This window comes from Hemitrygon akajei, chromosome 9 (assembly GCF_048418815.1).
Source record: "Hemitrygon akajei chromosome 9, sHemAka1.3, whole genome shotgun sequence".
NCBI classification, from domain to species: domain Eukaryota; kingdom Metazoa; phylum Chordata; class Chondrichthyes; order Myliobatiformes; family Dasyatidae; genus Hemitrygon; species Hemitrygon akajei.
Genome location: NC_133132.1, coordinates 141074132 through 141092931, shown reverse-complemented (window position 1 = coordinate 141092931; position 18800 = coordinate 141074132). Strand labels below are relative to the sequence as shown.

Genomic DNA, 18800 nt, shown 5'->3' with positions numbered 1-18800 from the left:
TGCTCAGCGAAGCAGTCTGCTGATCTAGGTCAGGTCTGAACGATTATACAGGAAGCCACACCAGGAGCACTGAACACAGTATATGATCCCAACAGACTCACAGGTGAAGTAAAGCCTCACCTGGAAGGGCTGTTTGGGGCCCTGAATGGTAGTGAGGTAGAAGGCTTGGGACAGGTGTAGCACTTCTTCCATTTGCATAGAGAAGTGTCAGGAGGGAGATCAGTGGTGAAAGATGAATGACAAGGGAGTTGCATAGGGTGGTGGTGGGATCCCGCTGGAGATGATGGAAGTTATGGAGAATTAGGTGCTGGACATAGAGGCTGGTAGGGTGGTTGGTGAGGACAAGAGGAACCCTATCCCTGGATGGAGTGAAGGCAGATATGTGCAAAATGGAAGAGATACAGTTGAGGGCTGCATTGATGGTGAAGGAATGGAAGCCCCTTTCTTGGAAGGAGCAGAACATTCCTTTGTTCTGGAATGAAAAGCCTCATCCTGAGAGCAGATGAGACGGAGGAATTGAGGGAAGGGGATGGCATTTTTACAAGTAACAGGGTGGGAAGAGGTATAGTCCAGGTAGCTGGGAGTATCAGTGGGTTTATAATAGACATCAGTAGATAAGCTGTCTCTGGAGATAGAGACAGAGAAATCAAGAAAGGGGAGGAGGTGTTGGAAATGGACCGGGTAAATTTGAGGGCAGGGTGGAAGTTGGAGGCAAAGTTGATGAAGTCGCCAAGCTCTACATGGGTGCAGGAAGCAGCACCAGTGCAGCCCTAATACATGTATTTTCATGCAAACTGTAAGGCAACTGAAAAGTGAGAGTGCCCAAATTCCTAAACTGTCAATTTTGGAAGGCATGCTTTGGTTTACATTCAATCTAATTCTTGTGGCAGAGGACTGTTACTGGTTGTGGTTCCATTTGGCTGTTGTGGCAGATGGGTTACATTCCATTGTCTAAAGCAGCCTACTTATGTTAGTGTTACAACCGTAGTTTTAAACAACATTGTTCTTTCTTTCAGTGCCCTGCTTTACTTGCGTGAAATAGTTGAGGAGATAAAGTCACCTTCTAATAAAGCTGATGATGTGGCTGCCAATACGAATAGTGAACCGGACCAGTCTCAGTACAGGTCGTTGACAGAGCCTCAGTCATCCCCAACGGAAAGAAGAGGAAGGAGGAAAAAAAAATCCAGTGATGATGATGTCTGTGATGATTTGTCAGATGACAAAGATTTCGTGGTTTCTGATGCAGTAACTGATGAGGAAGAGGAAGAAGATGACCTTGACGTACCTGGTGCTATCTCTGAGTCTGATCTAGATGATCCTTCGAATGAGGAATGTCAAAAACCAAGAAAGACGCCAACAAATGTAAGTTATTTGCTCCGCGATCCTTCTCTGCATCATTTGCATGTAACTATTTAAAGTCTGTCCCGAGCCTTATATGTTCATCAGGCCAGTGCTAATGCCGGTTTCTGTGGTGTGAAGTGACTGAGAGTACGAGACTCCCCCCTGGACAAGGACGCCAGTCTATCGCGAGGTTAACCCCCAGCATTTTTGCCGGTACCCATTTTCAGCTGGGTGGACTGGAGCAGTGTGTGGTTTAGTGCCTTGCTCAAGGATACAACACGCTGTCTCGGCTAGGGCTCGAACTCACGACCTTCAGATCGCTAGTCCAACAACTTAACCACTTGGCAACACACCACCATGTAACTATTTGCTGGACAGTTATTCACATTTTACCTTCGTGTAGAATCTTACAAAATTGCTTTCATAGTGTCTGCACTGTATTTTTATTATTTTGGGACAATCAACAAAATGTGAATTGAAATCTATAATAAATTTGGTAAACAGAATGAATGTGAATATGATTTTAAGACTGTTAGGCAAAAAAGTAGATGAGCATAGTTTACAATTGTTTTTGTGCCCTGTGATGTACTACTGTGAAGCCGTGTCCAAGATACCCACCTCATTTAGGAGCCCCATCTTTATGATGCTTAATGAGCTTTGTGATTTCATTGATCCCTGATAAATAATAAATCTGGCCTGAGCGTCGGAAACTCTGAGAATTTTCTAACGAGGAAAAAAAACAACGAAGATTTTTTCCTATTTGTTCAGTTTAAGATTCTTTTATGTATGTGTAGCACAAGGACAAATAGGATTTAACTTTTAAGTTCTAAGGAAATTTAGGATTGCCTTCTCTGAAATACTTCCTTAGCTCGTTGTACAACTCCCACTTGGACAGGCAGCTAACTAAATGTGCACAGATCAGTTTCTGGGTTCAATTTGTTAGGGTTGGGAAGGAATTGCCACCACTTAACTGCATTGCATGCTGGTTATAATTGGAACTGTCATCTCTGAATCAAAGTTCAAAAGTTCGAAGAAAATTTATTATCAAAGTACATTTGTCATGATATGCTATGCTGAGATTTATTTTCTCACAGGTGTTTGCAGTAAATACAAAGAAACACAATGAAAAGAAGATCAAACAACCAATGTGTCAAAGACAACAAACTGCAAATGTAAAAAGAAAAAAAGCAAACAAAATAATAATAAATAAATAAGCAATAAATATTGAGAATATGAGATTGAGTCCTTGAAAGTGAATCCAAAGGTTGTGGGATCAGTTCAGTGTTGGAATTAGTGATGCTATACCTTCTGGTTCAAAAACCTGATGGTTGAGGAATAATTGTTCCTGGTAGTGTGAATCCTGAGGTTTCTGTACCTCTTTCCTGATGGCAGCAGCAAGAAGAGAGCATTGCTTAGATGGTGTGGGGTCCGTGATGATGAATGCTGCTTTCCTGCAACCACTCCTTGTAGATGTGCTCACTGGTGGGAAGGGCTTTAACAGTGATGTTCTGGGCAGTATCCTTTATTTTTTGTAGGCTTTTCCATTCAATGGCTTTCGTGTTTCTATACCAGTCTGTGTTCAAGCCACTCAGTTTACTCTCCACTGCACATCTATAGAAGTGTGTCAAAGTGATGAGGATTAGCTCATGGACCTGTGGTTTCCTCCTGTAGTCAAATATCAGCTCTTTGGTTTTGCTGACGTTGAGCGGTTTCTGTTGTGACACCATTCAGCCAGATTTTCAATCTCTGTCCTGTATGCTGATTTGTCACAACAGTGTAATATCAATGCAATGTGTTTGTACGTTAAGGATAGGCTGGAGAAGCATTTTGGGTCTGTTTAACAAATCGTGATTTTTAAACTAATTTCACTTGTGTTGAGCTTATTTGACTGGCATGGTTATAAAGAAATAACTTTATAAATGTTTTATTTTCAGAAGCAAGCTCGTAGTGCAAAACGACGATTATGTGGAAATTTCGCAAATGGCCTACCTAACAATATAATGGTACCAGTATGGGAAGCCACAACAATTACAATAAAGCAGTAAGCCTCAGAGTTTCCTTTTGATTGGGGAGGAAAAAAAAGTTGTTTAATCTTGTCAACTTATTGATTACATTCTGTATTTAAATAGTAATTTACGTTATATTATTAATTGGCTCTGCTCTGTATGGCATCCTGAAAGTTGAAGACTGCTAGCAGTATATATGAGTCAAGGTTAGATTGTGTGGTCCTTGAAGAACATCTATATGCTGGACTTGAGAATGACTGATCAGACTTTTATTTGTATAGCATTAGGTCTTGTTGAAGACCTTCATCTATTTGAATTGTGCCAGTCATGCTGTAGCAACATGAGCAGAGCACAAAGGATTTTTTTCACTATTTCTAAATATGCAGGTGGTGTCGAAATATGTGGAGGAGGAGATTAATTAACTTTGTGAAACAGGTAAAAACTGCAATGTTACACCTGTTGGTAAGAAGAATATTTATGTCAGTTATTATTAGAATTATGTAGTTATGTAGAACAGAGTCATCTAGGAATAATGGCGCATAGTTCCCTGAAGGTGGAATCTCATGTGGATGGGGTGGTGAAGAAAGCTTTTGTATGTTGGCCTTTTTAAATCAGAGCATTGAGTATAGGAGTTGGGATGTAATGTTAAAATTGTACAAGGCATTGGTAAGGCCGAATTTGGAGTATTGTGTACAGTTCTGGTCACTGAATTATAGGAAAGATGTCAACAAAATAGAGTACAGAGAAGATTTACTAGAATGTTACCTGGTTTTCAGCACCTAAGTTACAGCGAAAGATTGAACAAGTTAGGTCTTTATTCTTTGGAGTGTAGAAGGTTGAGAGGGGATGATAGAGGTATTTAAAATTATGAGGGGGATAGATAGAGTTGACGTGGATAGGCTTTTTCCATTGAGAGTTGGGGAGATTCAAACAAGAGGACATGAGTTGAGAGTTAGGGGGCAAAAGTTTAAGGGTAACATGAGGGGAAATTTCTGTACTCAGAGAGTGATAGCTGTGTGGAATGAGCTTCCTGTAGAAGTAGTAGAGGCCAGTTCAGTTGTGTCATTTAAGGTAAAATTGGATAGGTATATGGACAGGAAAGGAGTGGAGGGTTATGGGCTGAGTGCGGGTAGGTGGGACTAGGTGAGATTAAGAGTTCAGCACGTACTAGGAGGGCCGAGATGGCCTGTTTCCGTGCTGTGATTGTTATATGGTTATGCTGCTAGATTTAGATAAGCAAAGACGGAAGGAAGCTTGAGTAGGGTGTAAACACTACATTGACCGATTAGGTCAGTTGCTTTATGTCTGTGACATTTGTCAATCCACTACAGGTGTCCCCTGCTATCCGAAAGTGGAGCGTTCCTATGAAACGGTTCGTAAGCCGGAATGTCGTAAATTGAGGAACCAATTACCATTTATTTATATAAGAAAAATTTGTGAGCGTTCCCAGACCCAAAAAATGACCTACAAAATCATGCCAAATAATACATAAAACCTAAAATAACAGTAACGTATAGTAAAAGCAGGAATGATATGATAAATACACAGCCTATATAAAGTAGAAATACTTTTCTGCAATCATTGCAGCACTGTCTAGCATAACGTATAATCTGACTACATAGTGGAAGCAGTCTCTCCAGTAACCTTTAAGCTATGAAGCTGCCAAATCATACCAAATAACACATAAAAATACACAGCCTATATATAAAGTATGTACAGTGTAGTTTGACTTACCGGAATTGGGAAGACAGCGAGCATACTGTTGATGGTGTTTTAGGCTGAGTCGTCGGGAGGTTGGGGTGCTCGGCAATTTTTTCCAATAAATTGCAGTTTTGTCACAGTTAAACGCTTGCTTATACGAAAAACCACCTTCTGTAATTATTTTCTTCAGTTCTGCTTGGAAATTTTTGGCAGCTTCAGTATCAGCCAAAGCACTCTCTCCAGTAAACTTTAAGCTATGATGCTGCCCTCGCCTCAGAAACCGATCAACCCACCCATGAATACCTTTAAATTCCACTTTTGCAACACTTTCATCACCATCGTCCAGTGCTTTCTGTTTCAGCTTATTAAAAAGACTGACTGATTTCTCCTTAAGTATAAGGTAACTTAATGGAACACCACACTTTGTATACCCATCAATCCACTCAGCAATAGACTTTCCATTTTACCCATTATTGGATGCTTACTAATAGAGACCACTTTGCTACGAGCAGAACCAACAGTAACATTGGCAGCTTTCAAGATTCTTTCTCTCTGCGTATAAATAGTGCGAATAGTTCAACGCGCGGACGATGTTTTTACTTCGTTCACCACGATCGAAATGCTTAATTATGTCTAGTTTTACGCTGAGCGTAACACCCTTACGAGCTCTTTTAGGCTTTTTCGATTGCTTAGAACTCATCTTGCTAACGGATGCACAAAATATATCAACATAAAGCACAGATGCTCACAGGCACGTGTTTAAGCAATGCCGGCTAGAATGCAGTTCCGGGGGAGGAGCTTGGCTGCTCGGGATGCGTGCTGCCTTTTTTTGTAACAGTGAAAACACCTTCTGTTAGCGAAAACGGGTAACAATGTAGGTCTTTCGTAACAGCGAGGTGTCGTAAAGCGAACGTTCGAAAAACGGGGTCCACCTGTATTCAATTGTTTCAAATCTCAGTGGTTTGGCGTAAGACTCATTGGATGCTGATTCCCACATCCTCAACATACCAGTGCTCCTCCCTCAATGCTCCCTCTGGCTGAATCCCTGGTTCCCGTGTTCCATTGAAATGTACAAAATTAAGTGGAAAATCTATTGTACTGCTGTATTCTGTAACATTGCTTTTTTTTAAAAAAAAAAGTGTGTTAAAGGAGCAATGGAAAAGCATTCAGTAATTCAGAAAATCTGCCAGTCAGGCACTACAGTGTCCCAGTTGTGGCCGAACTGTGTACTCTTTGTATATAAATTAATGTAAAATTGTGCCATTTCATGTCACTCCACATGCTCATATGTATCATATATATGTAGGCTTCAGAACTAGTTTTGAAACTTGCATAACCTGAGTAATCAGTAGTCATTTGAATTGTGTGCATGTGAAAAATCGTACCAATATTGCACTGCGGTTGAGAATTCTTAACTATAGAGGAAATAGGTGATAGCTTAGAATATTCACAAGACACAAATGACATAGAAACTTTTGTTTCTCATGCTGGAAATACTCAGTAGATGAAGCAGCATCTGTGTAGAGCAGGGGTTTCCATCCTTTTTTTTATGCCATGGACCAATACCAATAAGCAAGGAGTCCTTGGTCCCAGGTTGGAAATACCTGTTTATAGTGGGAAAAAGATTTAAATTTTTATAACTTGAAAGTTCTGATGGAAGTTCCTTGTCTTGAAACATTAACTCTATTTCCTTCTCCGTATGGCTGACCTGCTAATTGTTTTCAGTATTCTCTAAGTTTAGATGAAGAAAAGTGTTTTGTTGAGCTAGTTAAGCAGATAGCTAATTGTTGGCATGTTTTTAAACCCTTTGGTTGCCTAATTTTTTAAATTAATAATATTGCTGATATAAAAGCAAGTAATTTAGACAAAAAATTCCATTTTGTTCATAGTCGAGAAGAGCATCACACCCCTTGGGTATTTCCAGATTGGATTCCTTCATCTCAGGAATGGAGTTTTCTTTCTCAAAGGTAAGAGCTGATCTACTTTTGAGCTGTACTTCCTTGTCTATAAGATGCTGTCAAAGCAGTGTGGAACTTACACTGAAGACCGTTGCTGTTTTATGAACAAATAATAATTATTGAGTTTTGTACATTTTAATTCTTCATGAATTGCAGTATTTGCTTTGGAAATGTATTAGAAAATGCTGTATTCTTTCCAAACCTATCATATCAATTTCTAAGGTTTGGTGGTTAAAACAGAATTATTGAATGGGATTTGACTAGGTACTATCTAATTGGAAAGTCTCTATTTGTCAATTTCAGCCCCTCTAAGATAATTGTATGTTTTGGCACAGATGCTAAGGGAACTTTAGTTACTGGGAGATTAACTACAAAAAGATCTAAACAAATTTAATTGTGCTTGCATTAATCTGCAAGGATTTTACTATCTCCATTCTGTGATGAGGAATGCCTGTATTCCTTTAATAAGTCAATGGGCACATACGCTGTCTTTATCAATCCCAAGCCCATACTACTTTTGCACCATTGGGTACAGAAGCTCAGCTATTTAAGGCTTCATGGCCTTGCTTTGAAGATTTTGGCTCCTAGTGTATCATACCTTGTATAACTAATAACCTTTCAGCTCCAGTTCTATGGGAGTTACTATAAAGCACTCCAGAAGATTTTGTTTCCAGGTGTAAAATCACTATTTCACACTTGCCTTCTTTAAGTTTCAATTTTTTGATTGTGATGATAGAAATGGTGCTCTTGTATGCAATCATCTGTATGCCCCATATTAAATCTCAGTTATGCAAATTAGGGAATACTCAGCTATATTTTAAAAAGATTTTGTCGTATTTTATCTTGGCAATGCTCAAACTGAAATTACTGCAGCTATCCACAAGAAGGCAAAAGGAAGGATTAATCAAAGACAATTCATTCTTTTGTATCACTTATCAGGTAATGCCACTTGCCTTTGTTTGTGATCTAATTTTCAGTCATTACATTACAAAAAGAATGTAGATGTGCTAAACAATTGATGATAAGGTTGATGCCAGAATCCAGAATGTTCAACAGTCAAGCAAAACTGAATAAGTTGGGACAATTTACCATCCTGGTAATCCAAGATGTCACCAAGCTGCAACCTCCGTTGAGCTGTAGCTCAGATATAGTTGTTTATTAGATTTATAAGTATGGTTTTGAGAACAGAGAGAGGTGTTAAGGGTTAGGTTAGGGTCTTAGGAAAAGGATGCGGAGGAATTAGAGATCAGACCGGAGTCTTAAGTCTAGGTTCATGTCCAAGGTCCGCAGTGTGAATATGGGACATCAGTGGTCAGATGTCTGATGTTGGCCAGCGGAAAATGGACATGGTCTCCCCTGTGAGCTGTCAGCAGGTTCCAGTGTTGGAGTCCCATGCAGGCAGGAGGAACAATTTCCAATGATGTCCTGGGTTCACATATTGGTGAGACTGGAGTTAGTGGTCTAGTGTTTGGAGTTCCATCATCAGAAAGTACAGGGTTCAAGGCCTAATGTTTGGTGTTCAACCTGTCCTGGGATCAGGGCCCAGGAGTCAAATTGGAAGTCTGGAAATCAAGACTCAGGCCAATGGGCCTAGTTTGTGAATCTCTGGAAGTCTGCTGGGTCTGAAAGTGTAACCTAGAGCCCTCTGGAGGCTGAATGCCAAATAAGATGGCCTGCCCCAAGGGTAAAGGACTGTGTGGGTAGGAGGGAGGGATAGGATTTGTTTTACTGTTGTCGGTTTTCATATTCTGAGTTGTTCTGCGGAACATTGTGGGTATGGTAGGCTAGTGCTTGAATGTGTGGCAACACTTGTGGGTTGCCCCAAGCACATCCTTGGATGTGTCATTTGTTAACACAAATGATGCCTTTCACTATGTTCCAACGCACATAAATAAACTTGACATGTGATTTTTGTGGGCATGCAACACACCAATTTTACCCCCTCTTCTTTCTTCACACCCCCCCCCCCCCCACACCACAATTTTCTGCATGGAAAATGCAGAATATAACAATATTTAAGCAAGAAGAAGCCACTTAGACCCTTGTGCCATTCAGTAATCTTCTGGCTGATCTTTTACTTCAGTGCCACTTTCTTGCATTAGACCCATTACCCTTAATATCCAAAGATGTATTGATCCCACTGATTGCACCTCTAGGAGTGGATTTGATATCCTGCAGAGAGGGAGAAACTTTTTCTCATTTCAATTATGAATGGCTAAACACTTATCTGAAGTTTTTGTACTGTACATCCCAGCTGTGAAAGCATTATCAAATAGCACATGAATTTACTATATCTTAATAAGATCATTTCTAATTGCTTTTGTATTCTAGAGAATACAGACCAGTCTGCCCAAGGTTCTTGTTAGGATAATTCCTCCCACCCCAGGAAGTAATCTGATGTAAACATAGCCTTCCTTTAGTATGGTGATCTGATTGATATATAGTATTCTAAGGGCATTCTCACAAAAGGTTTGTCTTGCAGTTATTATTACCCTTGTATTCAATTCTTTTTGTAGTAAAAACGAGCATACTGTTTGCCTTCTGAATTGCTTGTTATCCTAGATGTTAACTTAAAATGATTCATGTGTAAGGGCCATCGGGTCCCTCTAAATACCAGCTCATTTTTGTGTGTTTTCCTACTTTTTTCCTTTAGGTGGCAGGAAAATTGTATTTGGTGACAATTCATTCACAACTTATGCCATGCCTTTCTTTTCCTTTAGTGAATCACTTAAATATTTGCCAAGTGAAACAACTTCACCTTCTTTTAAAATTAAAAGGGAAGGTCTTCGAGAGGACCTCACAATTCAGAACCTGAACAGGTAACATAAATTTTCATTAAGTGAAAAATGTTGATTTGTTAACTGAAACAAAAAAAAACACTAATTGATGTATAAAATCACCTTATTCCAAGCTGCTTCCCAGTTAATTTGGTGTTTGATGGTTTCTGTAGCATTTAAGTAGTTGCCCTCAAAATCCTTGACTTAGAGTGTAATGGAGGTCCATTAGTTTTACTTACTTGCAGTTTCCAGAAAATGGTGCAAGTTATTTCCTGAACTCCTTGTCTGTTAAAGAAGGGAACATCTTGTTAACCCTCTTGTAGGAGCTTTAATATAGAAGACTATACATGTGTTCAAGTTGTTAAATAAGAATTAATTAAAATAAAATTAAACAATTATTGTCATTAGATCCTTCTGATAGAACATAACTTCAGGACTTATCACAATTTTACAGTTATCTTATTATATGGATATATTTCATTTTGCAGGTTCCAGTCATTACCTGCTCACACAGAACGTTGGGATGTAAACTTTTTTGTAGGTGGTCCAGTGTGGTGTCTAGAATGGTGTCCAACTCCAGAGGGTTCAGCTGCCTGTCAGTATGCTGCCATTTATTGCAACAAAGGAATGAACGATAGACATAAACTAATGTGCCAGCACGTAGAGCCGACATTGCTTCAGATATGGCAGCTGGGTGATCTCCAGCAGGAAAAATGGTAAGCAAGTAGCAATGACTTTTTGATTTCTGGTTGGAAGTAGTGATGCAGGATAATTGCGAGTAGTGTCAAACAGCAAAAACAAGAATCAAATTTCTACCTGACGTGTAAGTTCATTTACTATCATTGGCTTTTGGATTTATAAGAACAATCACTTTCCTAAGTATTTATCTGTGAGACTAAAATCAGAATGAGAATCAGAAACAGGTTTATTATAGCCGGCATGTGACATGACATTTGTTAACTTTGCAGCAGCAATTCAATGCAACACATAATCTAGCAGAGAAAGGGGAAAAATAAATAAAATAAAACATAATAAACAAGTAAATCAATTACCTATATTGAATAGATGATTAAAAAATATGCAAAAACAGAAATACTGTATGTAAAAATAGTGAGGTAGTGTCCAAAGCTTCAATATCCATTTAGGAATCAGATAGCAGAGGGGAAGAAAGTTCCTGCAAAGCTAATGATTACACTACTTTAAAATAAACACAGGAAAGCTCAAAAATAGTATAAGTAAAAGAAGGATGTGAGGTCAAAGCTTGTTAGGTAAGATTTGATCAGCTAGTAGTCAGTTAGGATAATTTATTAAATAACTTTTAAAAAAAATTAAGTCACTCAGAGAAAAGTCATCCCCATCTTTTCAAGAAGCAGTTGGGGATGGCCAGTGATGCCCAGATGTAGAACAGTAAGTTTTGAATAACTTGTAAGGTGCCACCTGAAATGCCCTTGACTTTGCCAGCAGAGTAAATGACTTGTCCTTTTATTCACCCACATATTTTTTACATCATTTACTGAAGCCCTTTATGTTACAGTGACATCTGCAAGGGTTTTACCTTCAATACCCACTTGATTAGGTGCACCTGTACACCTGCCTATTAATGCAAATAATCTAATCAGCCAATCTTGTGGTAGCAACTCAATGCATAAGAGCATGCTGACATGGTCAAGAGGTTCATTTGTTGTTCAGACAAAACATCAGAGTGGGGAAGAAAAGTGATCTAAGTGGCTTTGACTGTGGAATGGTTGTTGGTGTCATATGGAGTGGAAACTGATGTATCAAAATGAAAAGATTCTGAACTTGATTCGTTGGACAAATTAACTTTGTAAGAGACATTGAATCAACAAAACTTGCTCTTTGTTTGCATTTTGTGTTCAGCTTAAATCAGAGTAAGTTTATGTACGTTTGGAAGAAACATAGTATATTCTGTAACTTTTATAGCCCTCAAATGAATGCTGCATTAGCTTATGGCATTGCAACAGATTATGGATGTATCTGGGATATGAAGTGGTGTCCTAGTGGGACTTGGGAACTACCAGAAACCACTAGAAAGGTAAGTAACTTGTTCACTTTCAAATTTATGTAAACTTTTATACACAATTGTTCTAAAATACATTAGGAGATTAGTCTATGATTTTAAGAAGGTTACAAAAAGTGGCATTGAATTTTCAACTGGTTCAGAATGAAAATAGGCTTTGTGATATCTGTCTTTAATTATGGTAAAACATACAAAATCTAACTTGAACTTAACAATACTTTAAGGTAATATTGGATGCGTGATTGAGCATTATCTCTGAAATCAAGTTTTGTTTTTACAGTGCAGCCTACAATCTTGTACTCACATGTAATTTCTGTAACTATCATCCAGCAATAATTCCATTGTCTTAAATCGTACGTGGCTGCTTGAATATTGTTGGGATTTAGTAGCAGTGCTGTTTGAAATGTTCTTTTAACGAAAGCTGTATTGCAACCTGAAATATCCTTGTGCAGACCATACTCATCCTCAGACAAAACTTCCATTGCTGGCACCATTTGGAGCAGTTCTGCAGGATGTCTCCAGATCTGTGAATGAATGCTAGATATCCTTGCTGTACTGAGAGACCAGTCCTTGCCACCAAATGGTTGAAAAAAAACTCTTCATCTTCCATACAAATGAAATTATTTTACTTAAATTATCCATTTCCTTCCTGAGATGCAGTCCTTTTTCTATTTTCCTTGTAACTCACAGTCTTAATGCCTTCCTCCAGTTCAGCTTTGTAGCGCCATCTTTTGATTGATTACAAATACTAATTGTTAAACAAAATCAAGTTTTTGTAGCAACTCAGTTTATAGCCATATAATCTTTAAAATGTGAAAATATAGAAACATAGAAACATGGAAAACCTACAGCACAATATAGGCCCTTCAGCCCGCAAAGTTGTGCCGAACATGTCCCCAGCTTAAAAATTACTAGGGTTACCCTTAGTTCTCTATTTTTCTAAGCTCCATGTACTTATCCAAAAATCTCTTAAGAGACCCTATCGTATCCGCCTCCACCACCGTTGCCAGCAGCCCTGGCTCCTAATCTTCCTCTAGCTCCTTTGAGGTACAACATTAGTGGTTGTAGCTTGAAATTTTCTGTAAATTCCTGCAAGAAATCGAATCTCAAGGTAGTATGGTAACATATTTGGAACTTCAGATATGAAATTGTGTTATGTTGAGGCCACCATCTGTCTCTGCGGTTGATTTTAAGGAGCTCTTGGTTATGAGGGTTTCCCTACGCATTGCAACCTTTTTGATGGGAGCTAGAACATTTTGGCTCAGCTGGCAATGTGGCACTGACAAGATGTAAGTGATAAGGCCAAAGATATGTTGACAGTTTGAAGTCTATATAAAAATGGTTTATCTGAAATGTCTGTGACTTGCAAGGCAACATTATCTTACCCAGAAAATATATTCCTGGTTTCCAAGGTTTATCATAATCATAATTTGAAAGCATGCTCTTCCCCTTAAAACTATTTTTAAGGACAAGGTATAGTATCCACACAGACAGGAAGCAGGAGGGGTGAAGAGAAAAAATGTTTGCAGGCATAAATGTGTGATCTTTGTTAAACATTCTCAAGTTTACAATATAGAGGAAGGACCCTTAGTATGCTGAAGAGCCTGATCATCATGACCAGAATGCCACCATTTTCTTAATGCTTATTCCTAATTATACTCACAACTCTCCTGTCTCATGATTTTTATCTTCTATGAATTAGATGTTTTATCCCTTTCAAGGTTATCTGGAAAAAGGAGGAAAGAATGAACAAAAAAAAGCTGTGCAGTAAACATTGATACAACAATAAGAATGAATGTTCCTGAAGCCTTTCAGAGCCACTTGACCCCTTACAAGTGCTGAGAAGAGCAGTAATTAATGAATTTCCCTAAAACAGCGATAAGATAAGTTACAGGTTCCCCCCGCAATTGGAAGGTAGAGCGTTCCTATGAAACTGTTTGTAATCCGAAATGTCGTAAAGCAAAGAAGCAATCACCGTTAGTTTATATGGGAAAACTTTTTGAGGGTTCCCAGACCCAAAAAAGTAACCTACCAAATCAAAGCAAATAACACATAAAACCTAAAATAACACTAACGTATAGTAAAAGCAGGAATGATATAATAAATTTACACCCTATATAAAGTAGAAATATTGTAGGTACGGTGTAGTTTCACTTATCAAACTCGGGAAGGCAGCAAACCAAAATCGATTTGGAGGAAAAAACGGCACGTACACGCATACGTACGCACATGCGTACACGCGTACACAAACAAATGCTCGCACGAGGCTTCGGGGTCATTGTCGACTTCCTCGGGGTAAACACATGTATAAAGTAGGTGTCTTTTTATCGTAAAAGCGAAAATCCTCTTTGGTTAGCAAAAACAGGTACTAATGTAAGTCTTTTGTAACAGCGAGTTGTTGTAAATCGAAAGTTCGAAAAGCGGGGGCCACCTGTATTAGTTAACATATGTTAGTGGTGTTGATTCACCAATAGAAGAGTTCATCTCTTCTTGGAATAGTTCCTGTGAAGTTTTTTTTTTCGCCCATTTGTACCACCTGGTCTAGCCTCAGCACTGCCTTAGTAATACACAGGAGCACTAGCATTACTTGCGTGCTCAAGTCTCTGAAATAGAGTTTGAATCTACATCTTTTACCCCAGATTCATAGATTAGAAATAAAAGTAATATCTATTATTAAAATCCTGTATTTTTTTTGTAGCTTCCTCAGATGGCAAGACTTGGTGTTCTAGCAGCTGCATTTTCCTCTGGAAAAGTTGTTGTCTACAGTTTGCCACATCCAGAATCCCTAAATATGTATAAAATGAAACTTCTAAAAGGTATGTAATCGGGAAACTCGGCTCAGGTGAACATTTGAAGTGCCTTTTTCCCATGTAGAACAATGAAATTTTTCCTCTGTTACAATGATCGGTTACTCTGGAGAGAATTAGGAGTTGTTACATTTTTACCAAACGTGTATTAATGTGCACTACATTTTAAACAAGACTAGAAAGCTTACAGATGAAAGTTAAGGAGAATGAAACTCAAAATTGTCTGCATCAGAAATGATGGTTGTTATTAATCCACTTTGTCATCCCCACATCCATGGTTTCTTGCTCCTTCACTGCATTCTGAAAATATGCCAGCAGAGGGCAGCAAATAACTAAATTGACATTCAATTCTATTTATCACATGTGCATCAAAACATACAGTTAGTTAGATGGGTTATTTGCGTTAAGAACCAACATGAACTAAAGGTGTGCTGGGGGCAGCTTGTAAGGGTGTTACTAAACAAAACAAGCCCCTTTCCTCCTTCCAACCTATCCACATGCTTTCACACACACGGTCGTACCTCTAACCCCTGTACAGGCTGCCTCTGAGCCTTGAGCCTCCATCCTCCAACGGCCTCGCAGACAGCAGGCCACCATTGGGCTCACAGATAATGGACCCTTCCAGTCACACTGAGCCAGAGCTTCAAACATTGGGTCTCCAATTCTGGACTTGCTGACTTCGGTCTTTGATCTCAGGCTTTAGTCTTCGGTATCAATTCCAAGACTTGCCAACCACCAAACTCTGAATTCCAGGCCTCAAACTCCAGGCATGCACAGAATGCTCTTAATTTGGACCCTTGTACATAAATCCAGTAATGGTCTTGCTCTTCATTCTGTTTCAGTTAGGTAGAATTCTGAGTCACCATTTCGCCACAGAGTTTTAAAGGTTAGGCTTGCACAAAATTTCCCAAACCAGAAATTGATTTTTTTATTGCATTGAGTGTTTGAAATAATAAACAGTATGGTGCTGCAACTGGTGTAAGAGATGTATAGTGCTTGCTTGTTATGACTTGAAGCAGAACTATGCTATCCAATTGATTACTCAAAAAGTCTTATTTAAGCAACATTTTTCTAAAAAGTTTTGAAACTTGTGGAAAACTTCTAAACAGGTGCTTTCAAATTACAAGTATCAGTAAGATACACTGTCTTGTACGATATTTGCAGTGTTTCAACTAGTTAAAGAGTATATTTTACATCCTTGGTTTAATTTCCTTTAGTTTGCAAATTAGCTTTGCATACTGAAATGCTATTACTGCAATGTTTCTTTGCCATATTTGAGCTCCAAAGATGGTTGATCTGTATATGTATGCATTGCTGGTTGTATGGTAATTTATTTGGGATTTCAATTGGCATAAGAAATTGTTCATTTTCTTTTTATATTGCCAATTACAGCTATTTTTATCAGGACCTTTCAAAATCATTTTTCCATTTTTATACTTACATTAAATGATTTAATTGGATTGTTTTCTACCTTGTTTCTTTCCTAAAGTATATTTTTTCAAGACTGCAGCATTGTGAAGTTTCAGAGTTTAAATATCAGGGAGTGGCAGCTGAGATGTAAATTCAAATAATTCTGACCTCTTGCGATTGAAAAGGAATAAGTAACTTTTGTTCACTTTGATGGTACTTCATAAGTTCCATTCAACTTGAAAATATCAATGTCATCTTTTCAAAATTTATTTCCTTGCATTTAATAGACATATTAGACTTAATAGACATCTAATAGATGACTTTATGGCAAATTATCATAAAAATGAACATAGTGGGATAGACTTTTCAGAAGCCACATATTTAATCAACATCCTCTTTTTAAGGTTTTTTTTCTAACTCTATCTGATATTTAGCCAATTTTGAACTGGATTTGATTGACTTTTTGTGATAAATGGAGACAGTGAGTACAATGAGAGAATATACTAAAGAATCCATTTCTGTCAAACAACTTGTGACTGGTGCAAACTGAAGTTAGTTGACCATGATGATTTGAGAAAATAAATTCAATTTTGTAGGTTACACAGAATCAATCCTGGGTCAGTAGTTTTTGGATGCAAGAATAAAATTAGAAATAGATTTTAAAAAAACACAATGCTGGCAGAACTCAGCAGGCCAGACAGCATCTATGGGAGGAGGTAGTGATGACGTTTCGGGCCGAAACCCTTCATCAGGAGTCAATAGATTTAGGTTTTTTTTGCAATTTAGGTGAATAGTTCTTGGTCAAAAGGGATCCAGTTAATCAGTTGGCAACACTACATTTTCTCATTTTTATCTCATTACAGAAGAACAGCTCTAACTGAGTAGCTGTGGTGGAAATCAACAACTTAAATAAGATGAATTACTGAAGTTCCTCTATGATTAGCAGAAATGTTTGTTCCTTAAACTGACAGCTGTTTCACTTCCTTGAGAAGCCCTGAATTATTTTTTTAAGTTTACATTTTTTCCATTATGATTTTTTTTTTACCTCTTGCACCTTGGCCACAGGTAGGGCACGTGGTCTTCGTATGTGTACTGAAACCTCAGCAATCTGGCACCTTTGGTAGTGTCATACCTACAGATTTTCTGCATTATCAGATCTTCTATAAATACTCAAGCACATTTTCATTTCAGTTTATTTTCATCTTGTGCAGCAGTATAATAAATTTTTCAGTCAGCCCAGTGCATTCAAAGGGAGTGGGAAATGTCCAAGTACTCTGGATCCCAGCTTCAACCACAAATCTACCCACGTTCCTGAACCCTGGTGTAGGGACACCAATCCATGCTCTGGCTGTACACGCAGCCCACAGTCTGGATCCCAGTCCCAGCAGCGCTCTGGAACTATTGGCTCTGGACCCAGTAGCCATGAGGATTTCTGAGCAAATTCTTATCAGAGTTCCACTAAATGAGGATATAGAATTAGATGTTTAATTTTTTAAAAAAGTTTTTTTCCATGCATAACATTGTAACAATGGATTTATCCAATAATTATATTGGGAAGCACATCAAAATTGCAGATTTTTGTGTTGTATTGATGCAGATACAGTGTAAGGAAGCGGATTTCTGATGTTGGGTAGTTAGTGTCCCTGCTCCTTTCATTTTGTGCACTTCATTGAGCACACTTCAATATCTGCGGTGGCACGAAGTGTCAGCCAATAATAGTTTTATAATGTTCAGCTACTCTATTCAATCCAAGGCAAGTGCAATCATACTTAATATTTCCTTAGGATGTAAAAGGGCGTTCTGTCCGTTAAGTTTGTTGGCTCACTGAGCGATTCAACACACCATTAACTTTCTTGTTAACCTGCTATCCATACAGTCTGTCAGTACCCTCCCCAGAACTTATCACTTGCCCATGGATTAGAGGCAATTTTGATAGGGCTGTTAATCTACTGCCCTACATATCTTTGGGATGTGGGAGGAAACCAGAGCATCTGGAAGAAATTCTGCAGTCAAACATAACTCAGCACACAAGTTAGGGATTGAATCTGGATTACTACCTCTTCTAGCTACACTGCTGTGTCTCAGTATTATCAGGCTCATATTACTAGCAGGCAGAGTTCAGTCACTAGTGATGAGCCAAAATAGGGATGTGCATATTTGAAATGAAGCACATAGTCATTCTAGTACAATAATTGTATAGTATAATATAGATGATCTGTGGGCAAGAATGGAATAGTCTCATGTTGCAATTAAAGCTGTCTGTGGGAGACTGGCTGATTTTAAAGGAACAGCGGGAAGGAAGTTTTAGTGTGTAGCTGTACTCTGTGCAAGGAAGCAGAATTGTGTGCACTATTCCTGTTTGGTAAGTGGTTTGTACAGATGTCAATCATAATTTCAGCTTACCTGTTACTGATCCACAACTGAATATCTTTCAATATATATGGACATGGCTTATGTTGTATAAAAGACACTAGTGAGTGACCAATACAAAAGACTGGGTTTCAGCAAAGAATTGGTGCCTTCAAGAGGAAATGCTTTTTAAAAGATGAACTGCTCATTGCTAACATAACCTGATAGTAGGGAGCTCCAGCCCAAGGCAGACTGCTAAGGGCTAGATCAGCAAGATCCAAGACTGGCAATCCAAAATCTTATAAGAAGATCAGGTACGATCTACAGGAGGCCATCATAATAGTGAAAAGGCACTTCAGGGTGAAGTTAGAGACACAGTTGGATACAGGACAGCCGTTACTGGGATTTACATA

The 18800-nt window shown here is 38.5% G+C and overlaps 1 protein-coding gene across 1 annotated transcript in view; it reads left to right on the top strand.

Moving 5' to 3' along the window:
• Positions 1 to 18800, top strand: part of gtf3c2 (general transcription factor IIIC, polypeptide 2, beta) — a 103355-nt gene that overhangs the window by 16676 nt on the left and 67879 nt on the right. The window contains exons 3-9 of the mRNA XM_073057132.1: positions 1017 to 1362; positions 3276 to 3382; positions 6938 to 7015; positions 9727 to 9825; positions 10272 to 10499; positions 11725 to 11836; positions 14520 to 14637. Coding sequence (XP_072913233.1) covers positions 1017 to 1362; positions 3276 to 3382; positions 6938 to 7015; positions 9727 to 9825; positions 10272 to 10499; positions 11725 to 11836; positions 14520 to 14637 — 1088 coding nt within the window. The remainder of the gene's footprint in view (positions 1 to 1016; positions 1363 to 3275; positions 3383 to 6937; positions 7016 to 9726; positions 9826 to 10271; positions 10500 to 11724; positions 11837 to 14519; positions 14638 to 18800) is intronic.